Source organism: Bactrocera dorsalis, chromosome 1, assembly GCF_023373825.1.
Source record: "Bactrocera dorsalis isolate Fly_Bdor chromosome 1, ASM2337382v1, whole genome shotgun sequence".
NCBI lineage: Eukaryota > Metazoa > Arthropoda > Insecta > Diptera > Tephritidae > Bactrocera > Bactrocera dorsalis.
Window position 1 is genome coordinate 53,398,828 of NC_064303.1, and position 23,523 is coordinate 53,422,350.

Below are 23,523 nucleotides of genomic sequence, written 5' to 3' on the forward strand. Positions count from 1 at the left end.
CTATAAACAAAATGTAAGATGAACATAATGAACATCATCAGCGCATCATTAGTGCAAAAAATTTTGTTCAAATAGTTACAAATAATGTAACTAATATGAATTAATAACTACTATATATATGGTTAATGGTAGAAACACACATTTGGGTAAAAAAATTCTTCGAATTTTAATACTTTTCATATTTTGTTTATAGGTACATGATGGTAAAAATCTCAAAGGACGGTCTAATGATGCTAAGGCATCTGCATGCTTATATATTGCCTGTCGACAAGAGGGAGTTCCTCGTACTTTCAAAGAAATCTGTGCTGTTAGCAAAATAAGCAAAAAGGAAATTGGTCGTTGCTTCAAGTTAACTTTAAAAGCACTTGAAACAAGTGTAGATTTAATTACTACAGCGGATTTCATGTCCAGATTTTGCGCCAATCTTGGTAACGTTTTATTAAACAATTATTGTATTTGTAAATATAGTTTCGGTTTGTTGTTATATTTATTTTAGACCTTCCAAATATGGTACAACGAGCTGCGACATATATAGCGAAAAAAGCTGTCGAAATGGACATTGTTCCAGGAAGATCACCAATTTCAGTTGCCGCCGCAGCTATATATATGGCTTCTCAGGTTTGTATAAACATTTGGTAGAAATTTATATATAATATGTAAACCTCTGACAAAGTTGTAAAAAAACTAGACAGTTGCTATATCTGCATTTTTGTAATACGTGTCTTTTGATTTAAGACAGATACCATGCGGCAATCTTAGTGGAAAGCACTTTTTATTATAGTATAGTGCAATCATTACGTTTAATAGCCTTAAAGTCATATTTATCGTGGAATCCTATTAATTGAATGACGTACTCAAATTTAAAGGATACTAAAAAGTATTAAACAATTGATTGTGAATTTATAAAAATACATCATTTGGGCATAATTTGTAAAAATATTGTTTACTGATATTAAATTATATTATACTATTACAAAAAGCTGCTACAGAGTATAACAGATATGATAGCAGATATAACGGGTTTTTGTAACACTTAAAACTAAGTGAGATAAATACAGAATATTATATATTTATTTACTATATATACACGATGACAAGATGAATCTATATTCGTCCGTTTTCCAGCAAGCACTATCTTGAGTAATAAGTGAGATATATTGAAACTTTGCACAACTTTTCCTTGTCACCCAAGGAAGGTTGGTATTGTATATTAGCGCAATCGACTTATGGCCACGCTCACCAAATGACATTAAGCGAAAACCTAAAAGTGCTATAACTATGCTCCGAATTAAGATATAATATTGTAATTTGATATAGGCGATTGCAAAAGTGAGGGGCACGTGTGGGCTGAAAATCTTTAAGAAGTGAGCATGACCCTGCCCCTAATAAGTTTAATATACATATTTCACAAGCTATTATAGCTATTTCAACCAAAGTTCACAAGATCGTGATCGGATAAAATCGGGCGTAAGCTTGCCCTAGTCCCTATATAAATATGTGGGGTTTTGAAATATACCGTTGACTTTACTTATCATACATCGGTTATTATAACAGGTGTTCCAGGTTTTCAATAGCCTTTTAAGACAGATCATGCGTGAGTCGTGTCAAACTGTCATGTTATTTTTGTTCAGTATTGTTTGGCATTTCGTCAAAAAAAGACTTAAGCATGAACAACATTTACAAACCGTTCATCTTTATTACAAAAATTCATGCTGGGTAAAGAATGTGTTTCGCGAGCTTCGCTCAACTTATAGTCAACATAATCGGCCGACTAAGCTTACTATTCGAAGCATTATTAGTCATCTTGAGATACAGCATTCATTACGTGATAATATTCCATCGAATATACCACGACCACCACGCAGTGAAGAAAATATAGCAGCCGTAGTGGAGAGAGTACATGATTTGGTGCAGTTCGTGACAACTCGGACTGACGTATGGAACGTGGTGCATTTTAAATTTAAAGCGTACAAAATAAAGCTTGTGTACCTTCCCAAACGATATCGCTTCGTTCTATGGGCTCTTGAGAAGTTCCAAGCAGATCCGACGTTTTCGAGCTAATGTAAACAAGCAAAATTGCTGTATTTGGTACGAAGAGTAAAATGAAGAGATTCAAGACCTGCCATTTCATTCAGAAAAAGCAACGGTTTGATGTGCTTTGTGGGCCTGTAAAGTCATATTAATTCAATAATGATGCCGGTGAGAACGCAGCATGAAACCGAAGCTCTTGATCTCGGCGACATTTGGTTTCAACAAGACGGTGCCACTTCCCACATCAATCATTGATAGAACACTGCGGTGAGCAGATAATTTCACGTCGATAGACCACCAAGGCCGTGTGATATTAAACCCTTAGTTTTTTTCCTGTTCCTAAGGTCTATGCGGATAATCCCGATTCAGGCAAATATCAGGCATATTCAGCAAAATATCAGGCCTATGAGACGTAGCTGCGGTCAACATTTGAAATAGATAATCTTCAGAAAATAAATGCCAGATAATGCTATTTCGAATGATAATAAACATTCCCAATTAAAATTGAAATTTCTGTATTTTTTCTTTAAAAAAAACCTTTATGAAACATGAGGTACCTTATTGAAATTCAGAGCATCTTTGTCTGATATTTGGTAATACCAAAAATCGGTTCAAACACCTCATTAAGATTTTTAAACTTCCTTTTGGTTTTTTAAATGATCGGTAAATATGTAAGATTTCTTTGTATAAGTAACTAAGCGTATAATATTGGATATTGGATAGTTTAGTAGCGAAAAAACATTTGTGAAATTTTCTAGGAATTGCGCCGTATTACTACATAACGGCTGGTATAACTTTCGTTGTTCTCTTACGTCCGAAACTGCTTGACGAATTTGAAAAATTCTTTCACTGTTATTAAGCTACTTTGATTTCGATGAAGATAGGCTTTTTTATATATAAAATTATTTGATGATTTGTTTGTGATAAATAAATATTTTTGCAATGTGTACTGAAAAAAAATTTGAAAAGAAAAATATAATATTTTGGTTTTTGGCCAAGAAAATTCATGAGAAAAGTATTGGGATAATAATGACCGGTTACTGGCGTATATTGCGCTCATGGTGGAGCCGAGGCAATTTCTTGCATATAGCAAATTTTGTAACAGCAAAGGACGTTGCGTATGAAGACGGTGGTTTAACTCCTAAGTTAGAACTTTTGTAAAGGCTGGTGATGTTAAAACTTGAATAGTTCAAATCCGTGCAGGATTATCTGAACGAAGTGCTCATGAGGTCAATCAAATTGTAAATGCAGATCTGAACGTAGATGACGAATTGGTTGCATTGTTATTGCTTTCTAGGTTGCCTAATAAGTATCAAGCACTCGTTATGGCTGAGGAGAAGTTTACGCATAAAATCGCCATGTGCCTAGTTACCAATTCTAAATAATGGGCGACCAGAAGTTGACTAAAGCAGACCATCCACAGGCGAATTTGTACATTTGTCCACCAGATAGTTTCAACATGGCTTGCGAACATCATTTGTAAAAAATTTACAGCAAGTAAACATGTCGATGGATTCTTTTTGGAACACATTTTTTTCTCATGCCATAGCGCTGGTTCATTTTACAGGCATTTTGTAAGTTCAAGAAAAAATTGCTTTGATACATGCGCACGCTAGAAACAATTTTCACAAATGATCTTCGTGTGAACATTCACATTCACTGTCGAATGTGTTCGCACGAACAGAACCAAGATAGAAACGTTTCTATCTTTTGTGAACAAAATGACGTACACGAAATGTGGGCACGACCACTACCACCAACGACGGAAATTTCATCGAAGCGAACACGATCGTGGAACAAATTTGTCTGTGGATGCATTAGTGACATTGTGAGATCGTTCGTTATGTACGTACAAATAACACTACATGTCAAGTAGAGATGAGCGATATTGCGATTTTTAAATCACTGTGATTTCAGTGATTGCTATTTTTAAATCACTGTGATTTTATATTGCTATTGCGATCGCAACTAAGTCGACGTTCAATGTCGTTGTTGTTGTTGTAGCGGCAGATTCTGCCAATTTGACACTGTTTGGCCGAATAAAAGTCCGGGTCTGTTCCACTTACCACTTACGTAGGTTTTCTGCCTTTCTTTTCACTACATTTTCGCAAATATTGGAGCGGTTCGGCTACCTGACACTTAGAGCGTAGTTCATTTGTATGTTGGTATGATGGTTTCACACATTTCTTAGAAGGAATTACCATTAGTGTGGCTGATAATTTGTTTGTTTAGAATACCCGCTTTTAATATTTTCAAGACCAAATAATTAACGCGAGTTTCCTAATCTTTGGGAAAATATTAAAAACCCGTAATTTTTTTATTCCATCATTTTTTCTGAAATTAATTAGTTACAATTCTTGTTTTCATCACAAAATGCTTTATATAAGAACGTTACACTCAAAACTTCAAACCGCTATGACGAAAAATAGCATATACGATATATACAATACCCTGAAGAAAGTTGTTACTTTTCTGCTATTTGCTATTGTGATCGTAATTCACAGGTTCGAACTGCTATCGTAAATCACAGGTTCGAACTGCGATCACAGTTTCGAACTGCGATCGCAATCACTGGTTCGAACTGCGATCACAGTTTCGAACTGCGATCGCAATCACTGATTCGAACTGCGATCACAGTTTCGAACTGCGATCACAATTCACTGGTTCGAACTGCGATCACAGTTTCGAACTGCGATCGCAATCGCAGTTCATAGAAGCGAACTGCTATTTATAAAAAGTGATCGCAGTTGCGATTTGCGATTTTTCAATCACAGTGAAAAAATCACCGGTAGTGAAATATCGCTCATCACTAATGTCAAGTAAAGAAACGATCCCGATCGACAATAAAATAAAAGATCTTCTTTACAGGTGTAGCCATCGATTATGGCAATTCATGCAAGTGAGGGTCGTAACTGCACGTAATACCGTAATAGTCAGATGCAAGTTATGCTGCGATCGCAGATATGGTTGTGCTATTACTGAAAAAATCGTGCTTACTAGGAAATACCTCCCACTGGTGGTGAACATGCAAGTTGACTCAGAAACTATCCAAAAGCGAATACCCTAAAATACCTTGGCATAAGAATGGAAAACAAACTGACATACTGCGCTCAAATTCAGCTCGCAAGCAGAAAGAAGGTGCTAATGGGCACAACTTTGCTATTATATGGCAGCAAAATATAAGGCGAAAAGTACTCGCTAAGGTGCAGAAGACAGCACCTCGGCGTATCGCATCGTATACGAATCCGCAGTGCTAGTAATAAGCGGCGTTATCCCAATAGATCTCCCGCAAAGGAGAGAGGGGAACTTTGGTTATTAAATAGACATTCACGTGTCCACAAGGCAATAGCCAAGAAAGCAAACACTTGAACTCTGGCATAATCAGTGGAGAAGGGAGTGCAAAAGAAGATAGGCCGCCAAATTGATCAAAGATATAGAGGTGTGGCATAGTAGAAACGACTGGCTACGACCTAACACAGATACTCTCCGGTCAATGGTATTTCCGGAGTAATATATATGGGAACAGAAGATTAAATTTCTGATATCTTATATATAAAAATGAATCCCAAAATGTGTTGCTAAGCGCATAACTCAACAACTCCTGGACCAATTTGGCCAATTCTTTTTTCTAAATGTTCGTTGAAGCTCAAAGATGATGAAAAAAATTCGAATAACCCGGAAAACCCATAAAAACAGCCCTTTTCTTTTTCCCATACAAACCAATGAATGTTTGTTTGTTAGTAACGGCTCGAGAACGGCTGAACCAATATTGATGACATTTTCAGAGGTTGTTCGCTGTGGATCGGGGAAGGTTTAGAAATAAAAAACTGTATGCTTTACGTGAGGAAAAGTCGGAAAATTGGACAATCTCTAAAAGTAATTATTTTTCATATACATTTTTTTCAATTTTTTTTTTTGTTTTGGTTTTTAATTATTTGAATCGTTCTAATTTGGGAAAGAATTTAGTATACCGTCCCAGGATATCAAGGATAAAAAGGATATGGTCGGATAGAGGAGATTATCCTGATCAAGGATATACATACATATATGGTTGTAGTCGCAGGAAGCTTATAGTTTTCGAGTTATTCGCGTTTAAAGTTGAAAATTTGCAATATTTGAATAACATATTTTCGATATATGTATAAAATTAATTTTACACTTATATTTTTCACTTTTGTATCCTCTAGCGCTTCACTAATTCATTTGCACACATTTATTTTATATAATATAGTGCAAAAATAGCTTTTAATATACATTTAAATTATTACTGAATTATTATTATTTTAGAATAACAAATAAATTACAAATTGCCAAATAATCAGTGTTACCATACTAACCTAACCTAACTAACATACCCTCTATAACATTGCTACTTCTTCGCGTAGAACTCGTTTTTGCGCGGGCGGCCTTCGGCATTGCTTCAAAAAAATTACCCTTGTCGATCCAACACCGGGTGTATAAATTTTTTTTCTCCCGTAGAACTCATTTTTACATTGGCGGCCTTCAGGCCGTTTAAATTTTTTATATATCTTTTATTGTTTATCAACGATTATGTTTCCTGTATTTAGGGTGTAAGATTTCCTTATAGATTATTATAGATTTCCTTATATTTCGTTAAGGTAACACTGATTATTTGACAGTTTGTAATTCATTTGTTCAAAAATAATAATAATTCAAGAATAATTTAAATGTATATTAAAAGCAATTTTGCACTATATTCTTCTTTACTGGCGTAGACACCGCTTACGCGATTATAGCCGAGTCAACAACAGCGCGCCAGTCGTTTCTTCTCTTCGCACTATATTATATAAAATAAATGTGTGCAAATGAATAAGTGATGTGTTAGTGTACATAAAATTCAAAAATATAAGTGCAAAATTAATTTTATATATCGAAAATATGTAAATAAAATATTGCAAATTTCAACTTTAAACGCGAATAACTCGGAAACTATAAGCTTCCTGCGTATATATTCTTGATCTGGAGAATCTCCTCTATCCGACCACACCCATTTTATTTCCGAAATCGTGGGACGGTATACTAAAGCCGATAAATTTGTCATTTGCTTTCATTATTCCGGCTATTCAAAAAAAAAATTTTTGAAAATTATTCAGTGAAAACTAATGTGTGTTTCACACAAAGTGATCAATTACAGATTGAAATTTGTTACGATGCCACAAAGAGGTCGCACTAATATAAGTCGGCGTTCTTTTTGGCATCAACATACTTTGGCAGCTCAAGGCACATGACCGAGTACTCCCAGGATGCGATGCCATACGTGCCGAATTATGGATCGCGGTCAATCAGCCAACAACCAGACGACAATGGCAGAACATTCAGCATTCAATTTTGAAGAGCGAATATCGAAGTTGACAAGTTGGATCGTACTATATTCACCGTTATTGTCTAATTCACATTCTCAACTCATATCAATGTTGAGTATTACAGTTTGGTGAAATCGATAAAATACGTTTGTAAGTACCTCACTAAAGGAAGCAACATGGCAGTTATTGGTCTTGAACGATACGGTCGATACGTAATTAGGACGAATACACACTATCCACCCGAAAAAACAACGATTGCTTCTACCTTCGATTGCTATTTATTAATGTACGCGGTTCAAATTCATTTGAGTCATTGCGTACTGTAAATGGTACTGTGTGTGTAAGTTTTGGAGAAGCAAGACAGTCACTGGAATCAAACGATGTACGATGCGATAGCTACTTCGAATGCAAATGATCATTTTGATATATCAGCCTTCAAACGCGCGTCAATTATGGGATACCAACAAAAATGACATAGCCGAAGACATTTTATATCGTATTCGCTAAGATTTGGACATGGGTCAATTCCTGTTGATACTTCCGGTGTTTTGATATCAATTCCATCTGCCGATTATCAATTCACGAAAGATGAACTCAATGTCATGACAATGAAGATGATGCCGTGAATTATCCAGTGGAATTTCTAAATTCTTTGGAGAGGCTGGGTATGCCACCACATCATTTGCTTCTCAAATTTGGATCTGTCGTTATTATGTTTCCCAATTTTCATGCACCGAAACTGTGTAATGGAACCTGACTGATTGTGACGCAGCCATCGAATACAAGAGGACCGAATGCTTGATTCTACGAATTCCTTTGAGCTCTAACAATTTACCATTTCAGTTCCAACATCTTCCGCTTTCAGTGAAAATTGCATTTGAGCTGACAATCAACAGGACCACATAGTATGTGGCATAAATTTGGAAATGCTATGTTTTTCACACGGCCAGATATACGTGGCGTGGTCACGAGTTAGAAAACCATCTTTTTTGTACACCGGAACAGAAACCAAAAAATGTTTATCAAGCTGCATTACCTTGAAAAAAAAAAAATTAAATGTTAAATTCAACATAATTTCACACAGGACAACGGCTGCGGGGTAAGCTAGTAGTTAATAAAAATAAGGCCACCGTGCATGAAATTATACAAAGACCTAGAGATAACTCACAAAAAAAGAAGGAAATGTGAGTAGATAAAAAGAACTTAAGCTTGATAGATGAAATCCTTCTGTCTGCACTGAAACTGTTAGGAGACCTCTCCAGAAAAACAGCTTAAATGGAAGAATGGGCTCGAAAAAAGCCCTGTATTAGTTCGAAAAATTAAAAGGAGCACCTTGATTTTTCACGCGAACACAACTCAAAAAACTTTCCTTTTTGGAGCCAGGTAACTAGCAAATCCAAATAAAAAAAAGGCCATCTATCCTAAATTTTTTCCCTTATCCCGGGTCAGTTTTTTACTTTTGCGAGTCAGTTTCTTATGATGTGAGCCCCTGTATAGCAAAATGTTCAGGAAGAAAAGACGATACCGGATGTTTGCCTGTTGTCTGTCCGTCTGTCCGTACAAGTGATAACTAAAAGGACGGATTTGTCGCATAACATTATTTTCATATTCTTATATTACAGTTTTAAATTCCATTCAATAGCAGTCTTCAGCAGTCATCCAATATCTTATGTTGTACACCCAATTCGTAAAATCTGAAATGACTTTAAATTCGATGATTTTTTTTACTTATAATACGACCATCTTTGTGTGTTTTTTTAATTCGGAGGGGGAATCTTCGAATGATACCGTCATTTTTTCGGAGGGTAAGCACGATTCATATTGGTCGCTGAAACGGTGAACAATACACCTACGTACTAAACCCTTAACTCCATCGTCATTTCTTGTTATTTTCCACACGGAACTGCCGTTAGGCATTACATCGTGAGGCCAAGCTTAGCCATTCGGCTTGTCAGTCACGCCATCCTGGCCTACTTCTCATTTCGCTGCGTTGTTACTTTTTTCTTAGAGCTCTTTAAGAACTATAGCTGACCACATTCTCTCGCTATCCCACACTTTTTTCAGTCATAATCTGCGATTCGGTCATAAACCATGCTTTTACACTTTTAATTAGCCTGTGGGTCCATATCCCCGTTGTTGCTGCATCCCATCGTTGTTGCCATTTATTGTGGCTTGTTTGTCTCTCATCCTTCCGCTCCACCACCGTTAATCGCCTACCCAGTCTTGTGGATCTGTTGCAAACTCTTTGCCATTATCTCTGGTCGCATTATGCCCGCTATGATTCCAATTTAATGGCACTGAGTTGCATTGCAAACTTTGCTCTCTTTACATACGTTTCTTGCTGTAGTGCTGGTCCCCATATGACCGCCACGTGTACATCAAAATTGATTGCCTCACCTTGGCCAATAGCGCTCGCCTACTTTGGTTTGGTCCACCAATGTTGGCCATTATTCTTGCTAGAGCGGCCGCTACACGTGTTGCTTTTTCACATACCTATTCTATGTGCGCCTTGTTGCTAAGTATATCATCTATAAGTACTCCTAGTTACTTCAGCATCTTCTGGCTCATGATACTATGACCGTGGATATTTAATATGATGTCTTCAATCTTTCTCTTGCTTGTAATTGTTCATTTGTTTGCCCAAGTTGAAGGTTTGTTGCTGTGAGCCATTCTTTGATCTTTAACGTTACATGATTGCAAAGATTCGCAAGTTGACCAAGTTCTTTTGCTACTAAAGTAATGGCAATATCATCCGCGTACCCGATAATCTGTACCTGCTTCGGGAGTGGTAGACGCAGCACTCCGTCGATCAATTCGTTCCACAGCAATGGGCCAAACACAGAACCTTGTGGAACTCCGCCTGTTAGCACATATATTTTTGTCCGTCATCCGTATCATTCAGTAACAGCCGGTCTACAGGTACAGCTGTACGAGTGTGTTCAAAAAGTATCGCGAACTTTGTGTTTTTTCTAAAATTATTAATTTATTCATGAATATCTATTTTGTCCCCTTCAAAGTAATCCCCATGAGATATTATACACTTGTGCCAACGGTTTTTCCAATCTTCGAAGCACTTCAAAAAATCATTTTTTTTTTATCTTCTTCAGCTCCTTCTTCGATGCCGTCTTTATCTCGTCAAGAGAAGCGTAACGTCGTCCTTTCATGGGCCTCTTCAGTTTAGGGAACAAGAAAAAGTCACAGGGGGCCAGATCTGGGGAATACGGTGGCTGCGGCATCATTAGTGTGTTGTTTTTGGCCAAAAAGTCGCGCACAAGCAACGATGTGTGAGCAGGGGCGTTATCGTGGTGCAATTTGTTTGATAGGTAAAAATCGAAGACGATCCAAAACACGTGCAAGCAAAGCAGTTGTCAACAATTAAATGAACATTCAAAATGGCCGAGCTTGTCGGCATAAGTGAGAGGCATGAGTACCAACATAACGCCACAAAAAATTCGAAATTCGAATATACGTAACCCGCGAAAATTCAAAATTCGCCATACTTTTTGAACACACCTCGTATATAATCTTAACCAAGTAAGCCGGGGTTTCGTTACCTTCTAGTATACTTATGATATGAGGCCAGTATGCAGAATTAAATGAGTTTTTGACGTCAAACGTGACTACTGCGCAATATTCCTTTGTAAAGAGTTTTTCAATAGCTACGCTACAAAAGTAGACCAATAGGTACGGCAACCTACGTCATATTTTTTTCCGCTCTTTCGACATTTCTCTTCAGTAAGGTTTGCTATTTAACAATAGAAAAATATACGATCCAACAACGAATAGAAATTATTCAAGTTTACTACCGAAGTTCGGAGTCTGTGACCTAAACTTTAAGAGCGGCTTTTTGAATAAGAGCGATACAATTTTTTTTAATAAAACAAAATTTCATTGATATCCCAAATTGAATTTGATTTATTAAAAAAAAAAAAACATACGTAGTGCTCTTGTTGAAAAACCCGTTACCATACAGCCATCTGTAGCTTATATTGCCTTCTTAGCTATGTCTGCATCAGTGGTTGCTGCAGAATCCATATTGGTTGTCGAACAGACCTTTATTCTCTTCCTTTACTAAATGCAGCCCTAATTGTGCACAGCTTATTCGCTCTAGTATCTTGCCAATCGTTTCCAGCATACAGAGCGGTCGATATGAACTGGGCTCCCCGGCTGGTTTTTTTCAGTCTCTGCTTTTTCCAGGTTTTCGGGAAAACACTTCAGCAAATGGTTCTTGTGGCAATTCTTGAAGCCTTGCTTGGAAGACCATCCACGACTGAGGTGCTTTGGGTAAACAGGCTTTCTATGGGCACGATTTTTCTTCCTACTCATAGAAGCGTGCATGTTTTACCAACGTGCCTCACTAGAATCTCCGTCTGTCGATCTATGTCTTCCTCAAATGCTAAATTACCATCTAACAAGAGTTTGAAGAGCTCGACGTCCAGGGTTTCTAATTTCCATCCTTATCTTTGTACCGTTTTAGTGAGCATACTCCTTCGGGTGTGTATTGAGTGTTCGATTTCGAACATACACCGTGACGAGAATGCCTTTCGATTCACTACAGCCGGTTCTCCGCACCGAAATTGACCCGGATTTTATCCGCCAAGGGTTTTTTGGCGATCTCACCCCGTTTGGATCGGTGAGTATCAATTTAAGTTAGTCGTCATTAGAGAAATCCTCCTGACTCGTGTTGGCATTGAGTCCAACCCGGGCCCAGATGCAGCGTGCACCTCGGCTAGGTGTAATACATGCAATGGATGGAGCCATCTTAAGACCTTTTCAGGCCTTAAGACACATAGAGATTGTACCACGAGTTGCGTGGCCACATATTGCCAACGCAGTACTGTGACACCAGCCGGCTGTGCAATCTGTACATAGCTCGCGCACTGAGCCACCACTCACCCTGAGTGGCCAACAGAAGACCTCCACGGTCCCCAGGAGCTCAAACAGGCACCATCGGTCTCACTCTGACACCGTGTAATATCGTCTAATCGATGAAGACATCGACCGCAGGGATTTTGCCCTAGGCGATGTGGAGCTCAAAATATTTAATATATACATCCCCCCAGTTACATGTTGGCTTACAGGATATCACCCGAATATAAATGCGCTACTTCGTAGTGATAATCGTCCGGTACTAGGCGACTTTAACGCGCCCCATGATCTTTGGCATTTCTGCCTGTCAAACGTATCCGTTGGCGAACGTCGATTCCGCAAGGTGATCGCAGCAGGTACTGCTCGCTTCTCCCGGCTAGAATAATTGAGGAACTCCGCCCTATTTTCCCAGCCGAAGCAGCCGTTTTAGCCAATGAGCGCGACACCTTACGCCATCCCGATCCCGGGGATCCCCGAGTAAGGGATCTCAATTTGGAGACTCGGCGGTTGATAAACGAACGTAAACGGACGAAATGGAAGTCCTGAAGTCTTGTAACCTCTGCACCGGTTTGAATAAGCTTAGGTCAAAGATCCCTCCAAAGAGCTAGTCGTTGTTTCCTGCAAGATGACATAATACGGACAGTGCAAAGACAAAATCACTTTGCTGCACGTAACACACAAGAGCTAGTAGAAAATTATTATATTCCGAAACTAGGCCAGAAAGTTGTTCGAACAGTTGCCTAGAGTACATTGTAGCAAACGCAAAAATGGGCAAGAAAGAAGGGTTTCTTATTCCAATTCCTAAAGATGATCAATCATTAAGCACCCATCACTTGCACCATTTAGAACCTTTAACGGTTACCGCAACACATTATAACCACATTTTATCAGTTTTAGACGCATTCTGAAAATTTGTATGGTTATATCTAACAAAAGATAATGGTGCATCACCAGTGATAGATAGGTTACATAAACAAGCTGCTATTTTTGGATATCCAATCATGATGGACAGATAAAGCTGCTTTTAAAGAATATTGTAGAGAGCAGGAAATACTGTGATCAGGTTCAAATGAACTTGCTAACTTAAACTAAAATTTTTGTGAAATAAACTTACTTAGAATAATCTTATATAAAATAAGCATACAATTTAATAGATACGAACCTACCTACATTTATTTATTTAGTTTCTATATAATATAAACAAAACCAATCCATTCAATTTATGTAATAAAAAACGATTAAAGAAAAAAATTACGAAATCGATTCAGAAAAACTCCTATTTTGTGTTACACTCACATACTTATATTTACTTTAAGTCTACATTAAAAAAAAATCAGTCATTTGTTTACTTTCTTATATCAATTGATATAATGTTCAATTGTTCTTTATTTGAATCATGAATTAGAAAGTGATCTTCGAATTCAATTGCTTTCTTTAAATTTTGACGAATTGGAACTCAACCAGTTCCGCTGCATCCTTCCACCATTGCTTCGTTTTCGTCGTTATTATAGTTTCCATCTAAACCTTGAAAAATTTCGTCATCGTTCAAAACACAATCTTCAAAGAACACGTTGATATCTTGAATATGGAAATCAAACCTTTTGCTCCAATGGCGCCGGCAAGCTGAAAAATAACCGTGCATGCAGACAAGTTCTCATCTTCATGATTCTCCCTCAATACAACGCCTTCCCACAGGTTTTTCTAACACTTAATCATTTTAATATTGTGGAAAGACTTTGTTGAAGCCTTAACTTTTTTTTTTCGTAAAACTGATGGGTTTTCGCATTGAGAATTTAGGTATTCTATTCTGCGCATCATTTTTAAGCCATAATACAAGCGCTCCGTTTATACCTAGTGATGCTTCTGATGTTAAATGCTTTAGAAAAGCTTACGATACTGTCATCTAAAACTACTTTTCGTGTAGCACCTTCGTTTTTTTTAATTGTGCGCACAGTTGCTTTACTGCATTTTTTTTCCTTTGCAATGCTACAATTTTTTTACCAGCTTTTAAACTAATACTAACTCAATAAAGTTAATAATCTCACGTAAACTTGGTTTTTCACGATTAGATGCTCTGGCGAATTGTTTTGTTTTCACATTTCCGTGCAAGAAAGTAAAAGCGTATAAAATATGGCTTAGGTGATGATAAAAAATACTATGTAAATAATTCGTGTAAAATAAGATTACTTGTACATTAATTTTTAAATATATTGACCATACAAATACATACATTTTTTAGTCAACAGATATATGTATGTGAACTTCAGTACCAAGAACGAGTGTTGGTTAACACCAGGTCAATAGTTCTCTTAAAATCCGGTCATTATTTCTAGCTCCCATTTACATAATAATAAATTATAATTTCTGGAATACTTTCTACTATAATATCAGTAAATTTGTAAGTCTTAATTGAGCTTCTTTTTCTGGTAATAATGTCGTGATGCCAAAATGAATCAAATTGGACCAATCTTAATTCTGGGACCATATAAAAAGGTTTCGTTTGGCTTTACACCGTTTGTATTGAATCGATCAATATGTAAGATATCTTAAGAAACTAGGGGAACGTACAATATTGGTAAATAATATAAAATTGGATATAAGCAAATAAAATATTGAATGAAACAAAATTTAATAAAAAAAATCAAACTAATTCGGCTTTTGATTTCTAATATAATAATAATTATAACAATCATGATGGACCACCCTATTTCAAGATTGTCTACTTTTTTAAAGAAAAAAGAAATGTGGTGTCGTGGGACACCAGGTAGGAACGAAGTTCCTTCGGCTAATGTAGAATCGATACAATTTGCAAAAAAATTTTGCTGATTAGTTTTTATTTAAGTACAGACAAGTATTAAGAAAACTTAGTATTTTAAGAAATACTCGTAATGAATTACGTAAAATAAAAAAAAAATTGTAATTCAAATTAATAACTAAAATAACAATTGGTAAAATGTGCATGCCTATAACTTGCTCAAGTAACTAAAAGAATTTCACATTTCCGAGTTCTCTACAATCGACTTGGAAGTTTTGGGTATAGGTGGTGTTTATACGCATTTCATTGATTTAGCCGAGGCTTACTTTCGCTGCAGTTTCTTGCCCCATTGATGGCTTTCTTTTTGCAAAGGTGTGTGTTATTAAACATGTCTCTCCATATAGTCTAGGTCTTCGAAACTTCTACTTTGACCCCAGCTTATTTCTCCCGTTCCGGCCAATACGATGTTAAGGGAATATTTGAGTCTAGATTCAGAAAAATCAAGTAAAAAATGTAAATTAATATTTTTAATATATATATATATATATTTTAATAATATATATATGTATCACCCCTTTCATGCATTTCGATTACGTTCCCGCTCTACGCTCCGCCGGAGTCGAAATTAGGTATCATGCGTTGCAATTGGATTGAAAGAAGAAGGGGAAGAGCTATAACTCTTTCGAAATCAGCTGTTTGCTTTGAAATATGTGAAACTGGAACATAACAAAGCAAAAATACACAAATTACTGCTGTTCAAAGAAAATAAATAAAAGTAAAATTTTTATATTGTTATTATTTTTATTAAACGTAACTATGGAATCTTTATCCGCGGCGATATTACTGGTTGAGGAGGAGAGCAGCGCATCTCAGAATGCTGGGGTGAGAATTGAAAGGAAAAGATTACGAGATATGTGCGATCCCTTCTAGATGAATGACGGGCTGTACGTAATTGCAAGTGAAAGTAGACATTTTTCTTACAATTTTTTTACTTATTTAGATTCAAAAAAACTTTCGTCTGAATAAGGACGCATTCAAGTATGTCCTAGATACGTTTGCGGAAGAAACGACGGCAAGTAAATTTGATGCTTCCTCTTTCCAAAAAGCCTGCACATCTTCTTTAAGACCCTGTTGGAAACCTTTGGCTATATCTAGCTTACTCTCCATCATATCTGCCAATTTTCCATATTGCCCTGGTGTTGTTGTTTTTGACCTTAAAGCATATCAAAAAACATCACTAAAACTGGAAATATCGTGTGTTTTACAACTTTTAAATACAAGTTTTACTTACATTTTTAGAAAATTAAAAAAAAAATCACGCAAATAATAAAATTTTCGCAGCAAAATAAAACCACAAAAAGTTCTCCGCCAACAAAATTGCAACTTAGCAAAACGGAGCTACGATCGAAATGCATGATAGGCAGAATTGTAAATTTCGAAGTTGAACTGAATGGGAACGGAACGCATGATACCAAAGTCGCCAAACGGAGAAAATTTCAATCCAAGTCGAAATGCGTGATAGGGGTGATAATTTTTTTTATTATTTTAACATTACAAGAATACATAACAAAATCTGAAAATAGGTACCGGGGTCTAAGTATACGGTTTCCTGGGGGCTTGAATAGTTTTGATTGGATTTAAACAATTCTTGGTCATATACACTAAAGATATTAATTGTGCAAAGTTGTATCCAGTTATATTCATAGCTACTTGATTTGTGTACTGGAAACTGAACGAATCAAGTGGAATTTAAAATTGTGCTATATGGGAAGTAGGCATGGTTGTTGTCCATTTTCACAATGTTACATAAGAATATAAGAAGAATGCCACGTACTAAATTTTGTCGAAATCGGTCAGTCGGGTCCCGAGATATGAGATTACAACAAAAAGTTGGCGGTGCCACACTCATCGTCTAATTTTCAAACCGGCTCCCATAAAGCTTTCTCATACCATCCTGGTGGTCTCTGGCGTATTTAGTTATTAATTTATCGTGCTTTTAGTAGAAATGAGCGGGATTATCCGCCGATTTCATTCACTTTTGGTCGGTAGAAGTTCTTATAAGATTTATGCTCAGCAAATTTGGTTGTTGTAGCTTAAGTGGTTTAAGAGCTATGTACATTATTAGACGGCGGGGCCACGCCCACTTTTTCAAAAGGTTGTGCCCACAAGTGCCCTCAGCTACTGCCATTCCTTGTGCTTACAGCTTCATATCATAATTGAGCGCTTAGTTATGGAACTTTATATATTTTCGGTTAGCCGATTTGTGTTCGGACAGACAGACAGTCAACCGAAATTCAACTTTTCTCTTCGTCTAGATTGTTTATATACATATATATAACCCTATATCTATCTCGCTTAGTTTTAGGTGATACGTACAACCGTTAGGTGAACAAAACTATAATACTCTGTAGTAACTGGTTGCAAGAGTATAAAGAGCACCAGCTGATACGAGTAATGTGTGCTGATAACCCACATCAGAGTAGACCGTCTTATTAAATCAATTAATTTTAAGGGGACTACTCTATTATCGAATGCATTCCAGATTATGAAGTGTATTGAACGCCTCTTGGAAGTCGATAAAGATGAGATAAAGAGGGAAGCGTCATCATTTCATTAATTTTTTCTATACCGGAAACAAAACGCTTTCTGGAGTCTTTGTGGAAGTGACGGCCTAAGATCCTGGGTCTCAAACAAAGATACTTATAAATAGAGACCGACCGATTAATCGGCCTTGGTATCGGCATCGGCCAGTATCGGCACAAAATTCAGCATCGGCATCGGCCGTATTTGGCCGATTCTTTGCACTGATTTCGAATGCCATTCCATGTTTAAATTTTATCTTTTTTAACTATTTTAAAATATAAAATATTAGTTCATGTGACGTCCCCTGTAATGAACTTATTCCATGCATCGTTCTCATTATTCCGCTGTAATTAGATATCTAAGTTTCAATTGAGTTTGAGCTTTAATTCGTTGTTGAACTTTTTTTCAGATTTTGGTAAGTAACAGATTTTAGTTTTGTTTGAAAGTATTTTAAAATAGAGTTTTGTTTAGGAGAAATGGTGCGACCAAATCCTATTTGGAAATTTTTTGAAAGAAATGTTAGTACAGCCAAGTGCAACACCTGCCAAAAGACAATTTCATTAGGAAATTCCAGAAAAAAACAACAGACGACGGTAAATATAAAAAAACATTTGCAAATTGTTCATCAAGAGCAGTGGGTATTGTATGAAAATGAACAAACAAGTTTTAACGCTTCCAACAAGAAGCAAAAGGAAGATGAGCCAAGTTGCAGCTACATTCAGGAAACCATACCAAATCTGTTGAGGAAAAAAAATGAATCGTTTTACCCAGATGACCATCCTATAGCGGCGCAAATCGATAAGTCAATCATGGACATGATCATTGTCGACATGCTGCCCTATAATATAGTAGAAGGCAGCGCTTTTAGAAGGTTAAATATAGCAGATCCAAATAATGTAAGCAGATATCGTTTTAAAAGTGGAAAGTTTTTTCGTACAACATTAATGCCGCAAACATATGACAAAGTCAAAGAAAAAGTAGTTCAGCTTGTTGCATCAGCCAAATGGCTAAGCTTCACGACAGATATATGGAGTAATTCCACGAAGACGTGTTCTTTGCTAAGTTTCACAGCTCATTTTGTTCAAGGGCCACGTAGGCTAAAAGTTATTTTAGCAGCCAGCGTATTAGATAAAGATCATACAGCAGAAAATATAATAGCTGGATTAAACAATATACTCGAAGAATATAATATTACATCGAAAATCCATATTGCTGTATCTGACAATGCAGCCAACATGACAGCTGCGATGAGATTAGGAAAAGTCAAGTGTTTAGGATGCTGCGCACATACGTTACAACTAGTGATTCAAGATAGTATTTTAAAAATGGCGAACATTAAAGAATTAAATATAAATAAATGTCGTAAAATTGTGGGCCATTTCAAAAGAAGTGAACAGGCTTGTTGATATTTAAAACAGTTTCAGGACACCATTGGTTTGCCAAACCATACCTTAATCCAGGACATTGGATGTGGAACCGCACATATATGATGTTAAATCGTCTATATGAACAGCATCAAACAGCTGCCATTAACCTATACATTGCCGAGCGAGGTTTGGTAGATTTTCTAACAGCAAACGAATGGGATACTGTTTGCAATCTAATTTCAATTCTAAAGCCTTTTTTGCTTGCTTGCTTGGAGAAAACGCAAATAAACTTCTTTTTCTACATTATAACATAAAATTATTTAATTTTGATTATTAAATGTCCATATACATATAGTGACTCTCATCCTTGTTCTTACATATGAACTGAATTTTTTTTTTATGTTAACTTAAGTATTGTTCTAATCAATCATCATTATTTCAAAATATATGGTTACTCGATATTAAAGAATTGAAAAAAACATATCGTCACCTGAAATGCAAAATAACGTAACAACATTTTCGGAAATTTACAGTGGCATGAATGAAACACGAAATAAAATGGAACATGAGTGAAACAATATTTTAATATTGGTTGAAACTGGTTTATATCTGACCGCAGAACCTGATAATGTTGAACTTATGTAATATTATGTATGTAATTTGAAGTAGTGAAGCGTAATCAATAAGACACTCAATTTCGATTTTTTTGATGATACGTTATTTTGCATTTCAGGTGACGATATACATAAATATGTGAATCTAGTCAGCAGAAGTTACTACTATGAGTACAAATATACCCAAATTTATATTTATGTTTTACAAAATAAGAAAACCACTATGTATTAATAAGTTAACCCTTGTGTTGCCACCCGGGTACCCACCGGAGTGTATTTTGTTGAATAATATTCTTTCTAAAAAAACAGGCTAAAATCGTCTTGGATCCCCATGGTTTAACCGATTATCTAGCGAATTGTACATTATACATAGTTTAAATTTTTTTCTAACTTCAGAAATGTTACATTTGAAAATAAAAACACGTCTCAGCTACCCGGGTACCCCGACAGAAGTTCGGCCCAATTCATATAATACATTATGATTAAAATTTTATTTTATATCTAAAAGGAGTAAACAAGTATCTATAAGATAACTACAACAAATTATGTTCATTTTTAATTACTTATTGATAAAATATGCTGTATATAATAATAATAATAATAATTTTATTTTGCGACAAGAAGTTACAAAAAAATGAAAGAATTTTTTGCTTTCTGCACAGTGAAATATAAGTAATAATTTAAACAAGGAAATTTGAATAACTAAATTTTAAGAATTAATTTAAAAACTAAGAAAAATTATAAATTACTCATTGCAATGTAAACATTTAGAAGTGTTCACTGAAAGCTGATCGCATACGGGCTTATCGCTCTCAACGCAGGATTTCCGTGTCTTTCGGCGTTTACGAATAGGGTGCTCGTTACAAATGTAACAAGATCCAACAACAACTCCCCACTCAGTGGCGTCTCGACGTTTGTAATTTCTGGGTACCATCTCTACTATTGGCCCTTCAAAGAAACTTTCGACTGGGATTTTGGTAGAGTGGTGTCGCATTATTTGCTGATTCGGGACACACTCTTCGATCATTGGCATTGCTCATACTTCTCACAATTGTCGAAGGAAAAGTCTTCGTCCGTTTGTTTTCTTGCAAAGCATGCTGTTATTCTCATAGTAGATGACGTAAGCAGGTACACCTGCAATGTCGGGGATGTTGAAAAAGAAAGTCAGGGGCCATCTACACGTTCACCGTTGGGTGGAGTACCTCGAACACATTTGATCCATGGTGTCAACGCCAGCTTTTGTTTGATTATAAAACAAAATCATTTGGTTTTTTGTGAGCTGCATCAGAAATTTCATAATCATAGTGCAACGTACTACGTATAAGAAGTATTAGAGCTTTGTTTTTCTTTTTATTTTATTTTATTCATATTTTTCGTATTAAATTTTCGATAAAATTAAAAACCCATCGTGGTAAATAAATCGTGTATTTATTGTATTTACATTACCTCAAAAACTGTGCTTTCGATAACTCTTCCATTGTTTTATTTATCTGAGGTATATAAATAAAATACAAATATCTTTACTATTACTTCAAAAACTTTTTTCAATAGTATTACAATAAATAAATAACTACGAATATCGATCAACTGGAGTGACTGCCGTGAGTCAACGACGGAAACTTAACTGCCTAGCTTGTATTCGTTTCACGGAATTCTTGAACGTTCCTGAGGTAGAAAGCAATTCAAAGAGCGACCTGTTTCCCCACCACTCGAATTCCACGCAACTGGCCTTCGCAAAAACGAGAAATTTACGTTAGAGCAACGCGCGTTTTATTCCTGATTTAGGACTATGAAGGTATCTGTACATAATTTATGTGGTACATTCAAGTAGAAATACCTTTCTAAGATGTCAATAAATAGATCCTGATAGAATGCACTCAAATCTTTTTACGTATAACGCACTTATAGGCACGAACTTGCGTACGGGTACCCGGGTACCCTGGGCGGCAGACAGTGTGATTTTTTTTGGGTGGCAACACAAGGATTAATATGTTTTTGGATAAATAAAAATAAATTTGATTTTGTGATGTTATTTGTTTACTAAGTACATATCCTTATGAATTAATATTCAGGTATTTTTTTTTATGGAATTGGAATCGGCATCGGTATTGGCCGATTCTTTGCTTTCTGGCCGATTAATCGGCATCGGCATCGGCTAAAAATTTGGTATCGGTCGGACACTACTTATAAATAGCTTTTTGAGTTGGAAGAGCTTACGGTCTTTTTCTTACGGTTTTACTATCAATTTTTTCAGTTAGGTCCCGCAGCAAAATCCCTATCTCCTCCAAGTCTGCCGTAAGGAACTGCCAATAATTCTTCGCTAAAATGAAAGTTAAATACTACATTTTGAGCATTATAACAAAAACTCAAACCATTAACCAACCTGCGCCAAAAAATATGCAACAATTCAACTCCCCATAAAAGTATTTAGTGCAAGCACAATTCTCACCCAAAACTAATTTGCATATACAATTTGAAAAACCTAAAGGTAGGCTATAACTAGCGATCTTACAGTCTTTTTCTTACGGGTTATTTCTTCAAACCATTAACCAACCTGCGCCAAAAAAAATGCAACAATTCAACTCCCCATAAACGTACTTAGTGCAGAGAACGTATATTTATAGAGAAGGCTTACGATGACGAAAATTTTGGGATATTTACTGTTTTGGATGAGCGTGTTTCACCACAGAAAATTATTAGCGTGTTTCACCACTTAACATCAGGGGCATGAAAATAGCAGAATTGAGCATTTTCAGTGTTAAATGCGAAAAATAATGCTATTTTCGATGTTAAGGAATGTACGCTTACAGATTCGCATATTTACAATGCGCAAACGACTCTGCATATAATCGATATATACACATACATACATATGTATATTTTCTATACATGTTATTTCATGACGAATTCCTTAACATCTTTTGAAACATACATATAATAAAATTATGTTTGTATTACCTAATAATTTAATTAATGTAGGTTTAATAAGTTATATGTATGTATATTAATTTATTTATTTGCTGGGCATTGTATGTTTGATAACATATTACTCGCTTATTACACGCAGCAACTTTTGTCTCGGCAACTCTTGGTTTATAGGCGAGGGGGCGACGAAGAGAGGAGAATCGCGCCGAGTTTCCAGTGTTCAGCAACTCGCTTTGTGTTCTCATTCGTAGCAGTTCGTAGCATAGTTGCATTTGCGTATATTTTTTTTTAAATTAATATTTGGAATATATTTAAAAAATTTAATTTCATCTTTTGGCAAGTAATTTGCAAATATGTATACAGATATACATAATATAATATAAATATTTTAGAAAATGGAGTATGACGAGTATCGAATTAATTAAAGATATTTTGAAATGTATGGAGAAAGCCATACAAATTGATTCAGACGATAGCGAAAAGGGTGACATATGTACATACTTATGTGAAAGTCTGTCATATAATCTTTGTTTTAATTTTGAATTATAAATAAAATGTATTTCTTAATTGTCAGAACTGATTAATATATGTGATAGAGTGGCCCAAATACCCATAAGGAAAAAGAAACGACAATGGGTTAAAGAAAAGAGTAGACAATGGGTTAAAGTAAAGTGAAAGAGAATGAGAAAAAAACTCGAACAGAGTTGCGCAACACAAGTTGCTCGTGTGAAGGTAATGGGCGACAGCAAAAGAGAATCGCCCGAGAATTAGCAGCTTTTGTCGCCTCGTGTAATAATACACTTAAAAGACCAATCAGCCGCACATATTCACGTACATACATATACATACATATAATTATGTGTACATGTAAACAAATATGACAGACCTTATATTGTTTATAAATTAGTCTACATGCATGTATGTAAATATGTACACTCAATGCTTCATTCGAAATCTTCGTTGACACGGACAAACAATAGCGAAACTCAAGTTTTGTCAGAGTCAAAGTGGCGGCAAATCGTCACAACATCGTATTGTTGGTAAAAAATCCGAGC

General features: G+C 35.9%; 1 protein-coding gene across 7 annotated transcripts in view; it reads left to right on the plus strand.

The window, feature by feature from the left end:
- The window catches only part of LOC115066231 (transcription initiation factor IIB), a 159,829-nt gene that overhangs the window by 70,603 nt on the left and 65,703 nt on the right, over positions 1 to 23,523 (plus strand). For 4 of the 7 annotated variants that reach the window (XR_007421179.1, XM_049446048.1, XM_049446047.1 and 1 more), the window contains exons 3-4: positions 194 to 428; positions 497 to 618. Coding sequence is in view for 5 of the 7 variants with exons in the window: in XM_049446048.1 (XP_049302005.1) it covers positions 194 to 428; positions 497 to 618 (357 nt within the window). In the remaining 2 variants the exon portion in view is untranslated. Of the gene's footprint in view, positions 1 to 193; positions 429 to 468; positions 619 to 735; positions 16,196 to 23,523 lie in introns of those variants that run through there. The other 3 variants (XR_007421180.1, XM_049446050.1, XM_049446052.1) reach the window with 3 other exon arrangements.